General features: G+C 37.3%; 1 protein-coding gene across 1 annotated transcript in view; it reads right to left on the minus strand.

Annotated features, from left to right (window-relative positions):
* The window catches only part of DPY19L1 (dpy-19-like 1 (C. elegans)), a gene marked incomplete at its 5' end in the record, with an annotated part of 48684 nt that extends 36969 nt beyond the window's left edge, over nt 1–11715 (minus strand). The window contains 4 exons of the mRNA XM_010291748.1: nt 3957–4050; nt 5746–5866; nt 10856–10993; nt 11628–11715. Coding sequence (XP_010290050.1) covers nt 3957–4050; nt 5746–5866; nt 10856–10993; nt 11628–11715 — 441 coding nt within the window. The remainder of the gene's footprint in view (nt 1–3956; nt 4051–5745; nt 5867–10855; nt 10994–11627) is intronic.
* Between the last annotated feature and the right edge of the window lie 209 nt (nt 11716–11924).

The raw sequence follows: 11924 nt of genomic DNA on the forward strand, positions 1-11924 counted from the left end.
CGGGATCACACGTCCTGCCAGCAAACATGCTCCAGCCTGGGCTCCTCTCTCTGCATGTCCTGCCAAGAAGCCTGTTCCAGCATGAGTTTCCCACAGGGCCACAGCCTCTTCTGGGCATCCACCTGCTCCAGTGTGAGGTCTTCCACGTGCTGCAGGGGGGCAGGCTGCCTCACCATGGTCTTCATCACAGGCTGCAGGGGAATCTCTGCTCCAGCACCTGGAGCACCTCTTGCCCCTCCTTCTTCACTGACCTGGGTGTCTGCAGATTTCTTTCTCTCACATGTTCTCACTCCTCTCTCCAGCTGCAATTGCTGTGCCCCTTTCCCCCCCACCCTTCTTAAATATATTATCCCAGAGGCGCTACCACTGTCACTGATGGGCTTGGCTTTGGCCAGCAGTGAGGCCATCTTGGAGCCGGCTGGCATTGGCTCTGTCAGACACAGGGCAAGCGCCTAGCAGCTTCTCACAGAAGCCACCACTGCAGCCCCCCAAAACCTTGCCACACAAACCCAATACAAGGTCTTAATTGCATTATGAATTGTTTAGAGCTATCAGCGTCTAAAAGGCATGGCTATTTTACCACATGAGAAAAGATCGCTCTGTGGAACAGAATAGTGAAATGTACCATGACAGTACCTTTTCCAGAAAACAAAGGGAACAGAGCGTGTTTCACAGAGGGTTACGTACAGTATTGACTTAGATTGGTTATATTCTCACAGTGCAATGCTATCATGTAGGAGATACAGTAGTTAAGCCTTCTATACCAATAGATAAAGGATAACTCTTTCCACTGAAACTGCCATACCATGATACAACTGGTGAAGTACAAGCACAAACCAGTTTTTTTTAAAAGCCCTTAAGTTGGAACCTACTTCCTCCATGTCTAATATAGAATAATCTAAATTTAATAAAGAATTAGTAATTTTTAAAAGAACTGCAGATGGCCTGAACAGTTACACTTTGCCTGGTAAAGTCATCTCTGGAATAATGGAAGAACTACTCTTTTGACTCTCTGTGTACAATAAGCTGAAGCTTAAAGAAAGTAATCTGAGGAGATGCAATAATTCATTGTTGATTAACATGCAAGAAACAAAATACTGAAAAAGTACTGTCAGGAGATATTGGAAATTTACTGGTAGTTCTTCAAAACAAATTATTTGACAACCAGCTCAAGTATTCTGTCCCTTGACGACAAGAGTAGAGAGACAGAGAAGGTTGGGGGGAGGCAGAACCTTACAATTGCATAAAGTACTTATCATCCAAATGACATTCCTTTGTCCATTAAAAAAAAAAATTAAAAATGGCATGAGTTCTCACCATATTTCTTCAGTTAACAGAGAATGCTCTAGAACTTGAGACTAACTTGCATCGTACAAGAAGATTCCCAAGTGCCTTTGCATAACCAGAGGCCATACACAGAGTGCTACAGCAGGGACATACTATGTTTGGTAATCTAAACTTGTGGGGAAATTGGTTAAGGAAGCTAAACAGTAAAAACTAGTCCTACAACAAAAAACCTAATCCTACAAAAGCAACTAGCTTTCTGCTCGCTTAACTCTCTGAACAAGCAGTGAGCACAGATGTGAGAACACATGCTAGCTTGAAAAATAATGCTAAGAGTGCTATCAACTTTCATTGCTAGTCAAAGTTGCAAAGAGACTAAAAACAAATAGAGGCTGAAATAAAAAGATTACACATTCTATGAACATAGAGACAAAAAAACTAGAAAAAACAATTATGTAAGCTTAAGATGGTTATTGCTAACAAATTCAGGAACGAAAAGTTACAGAATATTAGAGGATGGTCCACCATCAAATGAGTCAGGCTATGAAAAAGCCTTTCAAAAGGCATAGCAGGAAAAAAAAAATTTTAAAAATCACTTTTATGAAGGATACTTACACCAATTCATAATCACAGAATCATTAAGGTTGGAAAAGACCTTTAAGATCATCAAGTCCAACTGCTAACCCAACACCACCATGCTCACCAAACCATGTCCCGAAGCACCACGTCTATGCATTTTTTTAGTATCTCCAGCGATGGTGACTCCACTACCTCCCTGGGCAGCCTGTTCCAATGTTCAACCACTCTCTCAGTAAAGAAATTTTTCCTAACATCCAATCTAAACCTCCCCCAGCGCAACTTGAGGCCATTTCCTCTTGTTTTATCGCTATGTTACTTGGAAGAAGGGACCAACATCCACCTCAACATAAAGAAGGAGAAAAAGGAAAGGAGAAAAGTAAAACCAAATGAAGAGGAACACGTGCCGCCCCACTGCCTGCAGGCAAAACCTCCCCGATAAGCACTTATGGGCCACAGCCAGCTTTATCTGCTGCATTTTGGATGTCAAAAGGGCACGGGAGGGCTCCCATGCCCCCTCCAGAGGGGTATTTCATAACCCCAGATAGCTAGTGGCTTACGCCTTGAACTGCATTTTATATTCTAGTCATGTTGACTACCTACAGACTAAACAACCCCAGTTCCCTCAGCCGCTCCTCATAAGACTTGTTCTGCAGATCCCTCACCAGCTTAGTTGCTTCTCTTTAAGATTAAGTGTAGTAGAAATGCATTGTTCCAGATTCAGTTCTTTTATTTTTCACACCTCATGGAAAATCCTAATTATTCTGGCTTGCTCTCACTAAGAGGGAACTTTGAACAACCATAATGACTAAGCAGTCATCTAGATCTGATATCCAACTATGAATATTCCTCAGAATGAATAAATAACATCAAAATCCTACCTGCGGGAATCTTCGTAGTGACTTGTTACTTTTCACAATCCCAGACAGCTAGTGGCTTATGCTTTGAAAGAACTGCATTTTATATTCTAGTCATCTTGACTACCTACATTGCAGGTCATTTATATTAAAAACTGAATTACTATCAATACTTGATAGTTATTTACATTCAAGACATCCCAGGTCTAAGGAAAGTACTGAGAAATTAAGACCTTACTGATGTTTCAATGATGTTAATATGTAAAATTTGTGTTTCCATATGCCTCCCTTAAGAGAAAAATGACAAGTTAATGATACAAATATTCAAAGTTTATCTACTTCCTCAAAACATGAGACACTAATTTCCTATGTTAAGGAATACAAACGTATATGCTTTACGCCCAAACACTTAATAGTTGCATTAGGCAACTTCCTCTTTTTCACTGTCAGCTCCTGCCCTGCACTATTCTTTGTTTGAGCTATCAGCACACACTTCAGAGAAAGCAGGAAGAGAACAAAAGACAGTGAAGCCAGGGAAGGAGGGGGAAAAACAATCACATCTCTCAGAGGGAAATGTAGCAGCCTTCTGCCTTTTTGCAAAACCAACGAATGAAAATAGAGGTAAGCAGATAAATATTTCCACTTCTGTTTTTCTGCTGAATGTGGAGTCTGTTTTTGTATGAAAATGTATTATAGTTCCTGAAATTTAAGAACAGATACTGAAAACAGAAATTCATAGAAAAAGGGAAGTGTGTACATGTCTCTCAAAGAATGCATTATCTTAAAAAAATACTTTGCTTTCTCAGTTAAATTAAAATTGAAAGAAATGCAAGATGACTTGTGGCAAGCATTGTGCAACTCTGATCTTGGTTAAAAGTATATTATTTTTAAACAAAGTTTGAATGACAAGTTACACTAATAATTTTAAGAGCACACACGTGTCAAAAGCTGTTTAAAACCTGCATAATATTTAGTTTTATCCACAACCCAGCGGTATCAATGAGATACCACTTCACTGAAATTTTCCACAACTTTTTCTGGCATCACCATTTATTTAAAGCTACAAGCTTCTCTGTCCCAGTAATTTTTTGGTGGCAATGTATATGTAATAAAAAGCACTACTACTGTACAAACAAATAAGCAATATCCCACAAAGGTATTTTAGTATTCACTTTTTCAAATGTAGTATAAAAACTGACAGCTAGTACCAACTAAAAAGTCCAGTCTCAACTGCCTTACCTGAGGTATGTACCGTATATGAAGAACAGTGACATCATTAATCCATTCAAAAGAAAAATCACAGCAACATAAAATGAAGCAGGGTCTCCCAACCCTAACAAACAAACAGTTAACATATGTTGTCAAATATAGAAGAAAGATCATATTGCTTATAAACCACCATACAATCAGTATAATACAGCACACAGCATACTACCTTACTATATCTACAGAGAGCAAGAACAAAAAAAAAGTTAACGTCACCAAGATTATTGTTGAGATTCAGTCTGAAGACTACACTTCTGTAAGAAGGAAAAAAAAAAAAAAAAAAAAGAGGATGGGGGGACACAGCATTGGGACAGCCAGCAACAGAACAAGCCAAGAGAGAAGTATTAACTGTGAGGAAAAAACCTGCAATGTATAGAAGGCATAAGCATCACTAAGAATATTCTCTACAGACTACGTTTAGACTCCATAGCGCTTTTTAGAACAGGTTTGTACTTCCTATACTCTCACTTCCCACCTCTTTCAGGAATAAATCCATTTTTAAACATATCACACACAATGCTCTTTGCTTGCTTTGTTTCATTAGGAGCCAAGAGATTTTCCAATAATACAAGTCTTTCAATTTATTCATTCAAACACACTTCTGTGTTCACATTTCTGTTGTTATTCTCTTTCCCACTATTTCTTTAAACCCTCCTTGCTCTAATAATTTCAGCAGTACAGCATAAAAAGCTTTATTGATTATAGAAAAGGTAGCAAAACTTCATCGTTTCATATGCAGAAATTATTATTCATCATTGCTGAAAATACAGCAAGGCAATTCTCTAAAGTAAGATTATGATATGCTCACCAAACATGGTAGTCTCAATAGTTGGTGTTTTTGTTGGTTTGGTTTTGTTTTTACAGAAAACAGGAAAAGTTATACATTTATTCACTGTTTATTGCTTCTGACAAAATTTGAGAAAGTGAATCATTCAAGCTGTGAAGAAAGTTCTCACAGCCTTTGTACAAAGGAAAAATACTAAGTTGTAACCACACAAAGACATTTTAAATGATAAAATGAAACAACTTCACAAGTTACCAACTATCATTCGGCCTTAACCGACTACAGAACATACCAAAAACATTTCTCGGCAAGGTACTTTTATGGCGTAATACTTACTTGACAAGCCAATTCTTTAAATGTGGAGAAAAAAAACCAAGAAGTGGCAGCGTCCAAGCTTTGGTATCAAAATCAAAGTGTAAGATTGAAATTCTTACACTGAATAGTAGGTCACAAGAGGAAGAGGATTCTTCCCAGCAGAATTACTACACAAGATTCCTCCAGAAGGGAGCCTTGTGGTTACCTTTTTCCCCTTCCTCCCCATTCCTCAAGTTGCAGTTAGGGGAGGAAATATAGAGGCTTTTTGAAATGTAAGAACTTGGAACGTATTGGGGATTCTACAGAAGCTACAAAAATTTAATAGATGTACAGGGGCCTCCAATTACATTTAGGACATCTTATTTTTTATAACAGTCCAACATCATGAAGGCTTAGACTACAACTGTGAAGTGCATGCAGTATAGGAATCTGACCTAGGTAGGAGGAGCTATCTAACAAGCAAAGCCCACCTTCTCACCCGTGGTGTTCTTAAAAGCATCTTTTTTCATGCTTCTCACTTATGTTGTGAACCTGCCAAAAACACAGGCTTAGCCAAATGAAAGCATGTCAATGATAAAGACACAAGAATACTTATTACTGCTGAAATACATAAAGCCACAGTTACATGCTTCCAGGAAGAAACTAGAATAAAACACAACTCACCCTCGCAACTTTCAACAGGACTAAGCCCTTTTCCTCTGTTTACAGTCCAGCATGTCTTTGTTGGTACACCAAAGAAATCCATAACAGCAGTATACATGCGGTACCAGCTGGCAAGGACCACCTAGGTGGAAAACAGGATTTTAAGTTTCTGAAAAGGAACTTCAGATTAGCTCAGTGCCCAAGGTAACCTCTCATGACAACTGGCCCTCATGCAGGATTTTTTTTAAATTCAGAATTTATCTCAACTACTTAGCATTTTTGACCATAATTTCCTAAAGGCATCCAACACAGACCAAGTGTTCATTAATAGACTACAGTTATGCCTGCTTTGGAACAGAAATAATTTCATGCATGCAATATTTGAAAAAAATTATATATTTCAGCATTGTCTGGAAGGTTCACCATTTAACTATATTTGTTTAACAGATATTAAAATCCCAAATTTTGTTGACAGAGGACAGTTAGCCAAATTAAATCCATTAAAACCAATTGATTTCTTTTTCCACCTGGCAAGAATATTAATGGACCAAATCTTTAGGGTTTTTACTCAGATAAACTTTGGTAGGTTAAATTTAGGCATGCATTAGAAAGGGCTTCCAGATGCAATGTAAGACAGCATTCCCATTTTCCATGAAAGGTTGTACGATCTTATAACAACAACCAAACTAAATCTCAACACCCGAGACAAAAAACATCAGTATTTTACACACAGAAAAATGACAACTCATCTCACAGCAAAGTCACCAGTTAAACATTACCGAGCTATTATGTCAGGATATAAATGGCTTTACAGAGTTCCTAAATGAGTAGTGTGGCCATTCCAGTTGAGCTGCTTTAAAATTTATAACCCAGGGGTTCCCAAATTGAAAATACGTTTCACTGCTGCAGTATTAGCTGTCTCAGCCCTGTGTCACAGAAAACATGTACAAGAAGGATGATTCTCTCTTTTCTTTCCTCACACAATTAATAAAACTCTTCATGTCACTTCTATCTTCAAGGGCAAGAAGGAAACACAGGGGATTACACCTCGATCTCTGAGAACGTGATGGAGTAAATCCTCCTGGAAACAACTTCCAAACATACTAAGGACAAAAAAGTTACTGGAAGCAGTCAGCACGGATTTACAAAGGGGAAATCATACCTGCCCAACTTTATAACCTTCCGAGATGACTATCTTGGTAGATGAGGGGACAGCTGTGGATTTTTTTTTAATCTGGTGCCAATTCTGTTCTATGCCTTCATTAAAAATAGATGATGGCACAAGAGAACATCCTCACATCATCAAGTTTGCACATGAAACAAAATTGGAAGGAGTGGTTGATGCTTGTATTGCCATTCGGAGGGACCTCAACAAGCTAGAGAAATGGGCCAACAGGAATCTCACGAAAGGGAAATCCAAAGTCCTGCACCAGGGAAGAACAACACCATGCACCAGTACAGACTGGAGTTGAGCAGCTAGAAAGCAGTTTTGCAGAAAAAGACCCATGAGTCCTGGTGGACAAGTGGGACTTGAGCTAACAATAAGCCCTTGTTGCAAAGAAAGCCAAATGTATCCTTGAGTGTATGTCACCGGGACAAGAGACATGATCGTTCCCCTCTACTCAGCACTGCTAAGACCATACCTCCAGTGCCGAGTCCAGTTCTGGGCTGCCCAAGACAAGAAGGACAGAGTAAATATGACTCTCCTTTCGGTTGATAAGACAAGAGATGATAAGTACATATTAAAATACAGGAAATTCCACTTAGACATAGGAAAAAACTTTTACTTTGAGCATGGTCAAACACTGGAACAGGTTGCCCAGAGGTTGAGATAATTCAAAACAAAACCAGAGATGGTCGTGAGCAACCTGCTCTACTTCACCCTGCTTTGAGTTGAGTGTTGAGACTAGATGATCTTCAGACATCCCTTCCAACCTCGACTGTTCTGCAATTCCATAATTCATTAATTTTTAATACCAGGGCTCCAATCATCATGGCTTACTTCATTATGGCCTTTACACTCTCACAATGTAAACTTAAATACTTAAAATACACTACATCTTTCTAGACCAAGACTCCCTGCCTCAACAGTCTGTCCTGCAATGTACACTATCCTGAATTCCTTGAGGCTTTCCGAACATCTGTGCTCTGGCACTTCTGACTGCACATGTGTGCATACATGAACCAGACACTTGTCCCATCTCCAGACAGGCAAAACCAGGACTGGAGAACCAAATCCAAACCTTTCCTCTTATCACCTGAATGTGGTTTGTACACTGCCAACAGAATGCATACAGCAGCTTAGAAATACCTGTCTAGCATATGCATATCTGTATCACCAGCCCTGAGGTTGACATTACCAGCTCTTATTGAACGAATGTTGCACCAAAAAATTTTATTGATTTATCAACTTAACCTTTTTATGTCAGAAGTGCTTGCGTCTGCTGCAGATGTTACCACACATGAATACTCTCTAAAAAGGTACCAGGTTAGGTACTTCATGTAAAACAAACATTTTTTGCCAAAAGCTACTTTACATGAAACAGTTAACATGGGCATAAAAATGGAAGCAAATCAGTAGTACAAAACTGCTAGGCCAATTAGAACACAATGTCATTTTTTGAATTTCTACTGTCCTGTATCAGATGAGGGCATAAATCCCAAACTTGCAAAACAAAAGACTGGTGCTCAGACTCAGGAGATCTCTGTAGGCTGGGCCAGTCCTTTGCTGTAAACGAACATGTAGAAAAGTTTTTACTAGATGCCTTTAAGTAAGCACTTTAATGCCAACTATGCAACACATCACTCCAACTCAAATTTTCATCATCACTGGCACACACAGAAATATCAACTGTTCTGTAATGATGAACAGCCAGAGAGTAAACTTAACACATTATCTCTCCGCCACAGAAATTAACACATCATCTCTCTGCCATTTTGCATCAGTGATCAGAGATGAAAAAACAACACAACCACAACCTGACTGGAACAGGAATCTGGAACAACCTCACTATGCAGCAAATACCTGGAAAATCAAGACTTTATTTGGACTATAATAATGTACAACTACAAAGACTGACTTATTGCTTTTCACGGATTTTTTTTTTTTTTTTTTTTTTTTTTTTTTTTTTTTTTTTTACACTTTACACTGCTTATATTTATAATTTACACAGACGATGTAGTGATTGCTACGGACTCACTTTACTTGTTTTTAACCTTCTTTTGAAGTTTTCATGGCTAGTACCAGCTGTACATGCAGGTGAATTGTGTTACTTAATGGGTTTAATATCCTGTTTAGTAACTGGATTTCAAGGCTATTTTTGATGCAATTAATTTTGAAATCCATTAAACAAACAAAAATTTTATTAAAATTCAACTTTAATGCTACTATTGGGCTGAAAGAGCTGGAAAGATTCTGAAATATGAAACAGGAAATGAAACACTTTCAGAAACAATGTCTGGATACTGAATATCAGAAGGAAAAATTTCACTGCCAACAAAGAAATCTACAAGCATCTTCCCACCACCCAGCCCCATTATAATCATAAGTAAAATTATATAAATTTGGAGAATATACTTCAAATGTCAAGGTGCACCTATTGACAGTTTTATAGATGTAGTTATGTGGAAAAAGAGAGCACTCAAGAAATACACTTTTTAAAAAAACTATTTACAGTAAGGCTAGACAACAAGCAATAAATGATTGAAAGGAGCAGAGAAGACTATTTGCTTTGCATGCCCACACAGGCACAGAAAAGATGAATAAATTCATACCTTACCACCAAGTTCTATAAGCCAGTAAGATCCTAGAAAACTCTGAATGAACAGACAAGCCTACACATTTTGCACAGTAATCTACCTAATGTTCTTACAGAGTGTCAGCCACTATATCCGATTGCTCCTGTTTTGACTAAGTAAACTGGATGATGAAATCATCTTTTATGGTGATACTGATGATTCTCTTATAGCAAGTTCACTTGACTAGTTACCTTTGGTTTTTTTAAGTCAGACTATAGCTGAAGTCAATAAAACTTTCTCAGCTAAAGAAAATAACTTTATAGTATTCAAATAAGGTACATGTTACTAATGCTGCATTTCTAGAACTGAACTGCAATCACTTTGGAGTTTAAAAAAACAAAACAAAACCTCCAAAAAACCCCTCAAAGAAAACCAATGAGAGGGTAACAAAAAGCACTCATCTATAATATTTAGTTCTGCCAGAGCAAGGAATTAAGCAGCAAATTAAACTACTACATACAAACTGCATAAATACATTCACGCTGAGAACTCTTACACATATAGTTCCTGGAAGCAGCTCTGCTCTGAGAGCAGAACGAGTATGAATACTAGTACCCAACAATTACAGCCATGATGAGTCCTTGGTTCTCAAAAAAAATAAGCTGTTGCTGACACGAGTCACAGAAAGGAGTATTAACCAAAGGAGTATTCCCTTTGTAATATGTTTGAGACACACTGGCAAAACCATAAAGAGAGAAAACCAAACATTCCTGTACTTAAAGATACGGGTTCTTTAGTGGAAAAAAAGCAGAGTAGGAATGTAATCTATCCAGGTAACAATTCTAACATCAAGTACATACAAAACAACAGCAATCAATCTTCTACAGCAGAATTTCTTCTGCAACATGTAAGTAAACTATTACCATTCATAGATTTTAGGGCAACAGTGAACTGTGATGATTTGTCAGTACATTGTCCCACACAAAATGCAAGCCAAAAGTCACTGCAGACTTTACTGTCACATACTACTGATACTTCATATGTCATATTTCCTGAAGTACACAATGTCAGCAAGTAAGCTTGCTTTCAGTGAAAATAACAGAAGATGACAAGAAGTATAGAACTGGATTGCAACTACAGGGCGTGAAATACTAAGATCTAGAGAGTATTCGCATTTGATTGGACATACTTGAAGTCTGAGAATTGATCACAAAGTATGAAGTAACTTTCTCATTTAAAATCTGGAACTAAAATAAGGTATTTAAGCAACACTTCATTAGTCACTATATCTTTACAACCACGTTTTCCAGAGTAACATTTCTTACAAATTTGCAGTCAAATCTAAAGAAATCAAAGATTTATCAGAAGGTATTATTTTTAAAACATAGCTCACCTCTGGGTAAAGATTGAACCTTTGTAAGGTGTTAATCACTAAAGGATATTCAGTTAGTCTGTCATTCATAATTGCCCATACTCCATTCCAAAATGATGGTGCCTCAATAATGATCTTGAAGTAGGAATAATAAAGACCCTACAGAAGAGCAGAATCATTATTTACGATTAAAGGGGTAACTTCTGCTTCAGGAACTGCCATATACAAGCTTCATTTTTAAATCAAATTTTATAATGTAACAAATAAGACAAACTGATTCAAGATGACTATTGTTTTTCAAATCTCTTCTATTAGTGCCACTGAAACAAGCAATGTGGGTTTCCTTCCACCTTGTTTCATAGTGTTTTCCACCTGGAAATCTCTCATTTGGGCTAGTAACTATGCATAAACATAGTATTTAACAACTCTCAAAATAAAAGCAGCCAAAAGGTGTATGTGTATGCAAACATTTATTAATTTTACAAAAAAAAATTTAAAGCTGCAAAACAAGACTATAATTGAAAGTATGCTACAAGGTTCTTGTGGTTTTGTATTTTAGATCCTCTGGAATCCTATTTTTAAATTATATTTTAAATGAACTGTGAAAAGATATATTCACATTGACAGCTGCAAAACACATAAATGCTCTGCATGTAAAAGCGTAATGCATGTCAGTTGAAAGATATCAACATATTTACTTATCTAGAAGGTATTAAGAAATTTTGGAAAGCCCACAATCACAAGGTTACAGACAGAAAATTTCCAATCACTGTTTATTGAAATATAATCTAACCATTTCCGTGCGAAAAGCCATTTCTCTTTCTAGTGTAGACAGGTGAGAAAAATGACGGTCATTTTCAAAAAGAGTTGTTATGTGACACCTGTTAAAAAATAATAATAATTAAAGCTGAATAAAGAGTTTTAGAACCTGTACTAAGTCACATATACCAAGGAACAGCTGGCAAAACATTCAATGAAGTCCCAATGTTTACTTACAAACTGCTACATTAATTTACTCATACAGTATACCAACATTCTCCTCTAACTGGACTACTTTAAATGGAAAAAGTACAAATCTAAATTGTATTAC

This window comes from Phaethon lepturus, unplaced genomic scaffold (genome assembly GCF_000687285.1).
Source record: "Phaethon lepturus isolate BGI_N335 unplaced genomic scaffold, ASM68728v1 scaffold7350, whole genome shotgun sequence".
In the NCBI taxonomy this organism is placed as follows: domain Eukaryota; kingdom Metazoa; phylum Chordata; class Aves; order Phaethontiformes; family Phaethontidae; genus Phaethon; species Phaethon lepturus.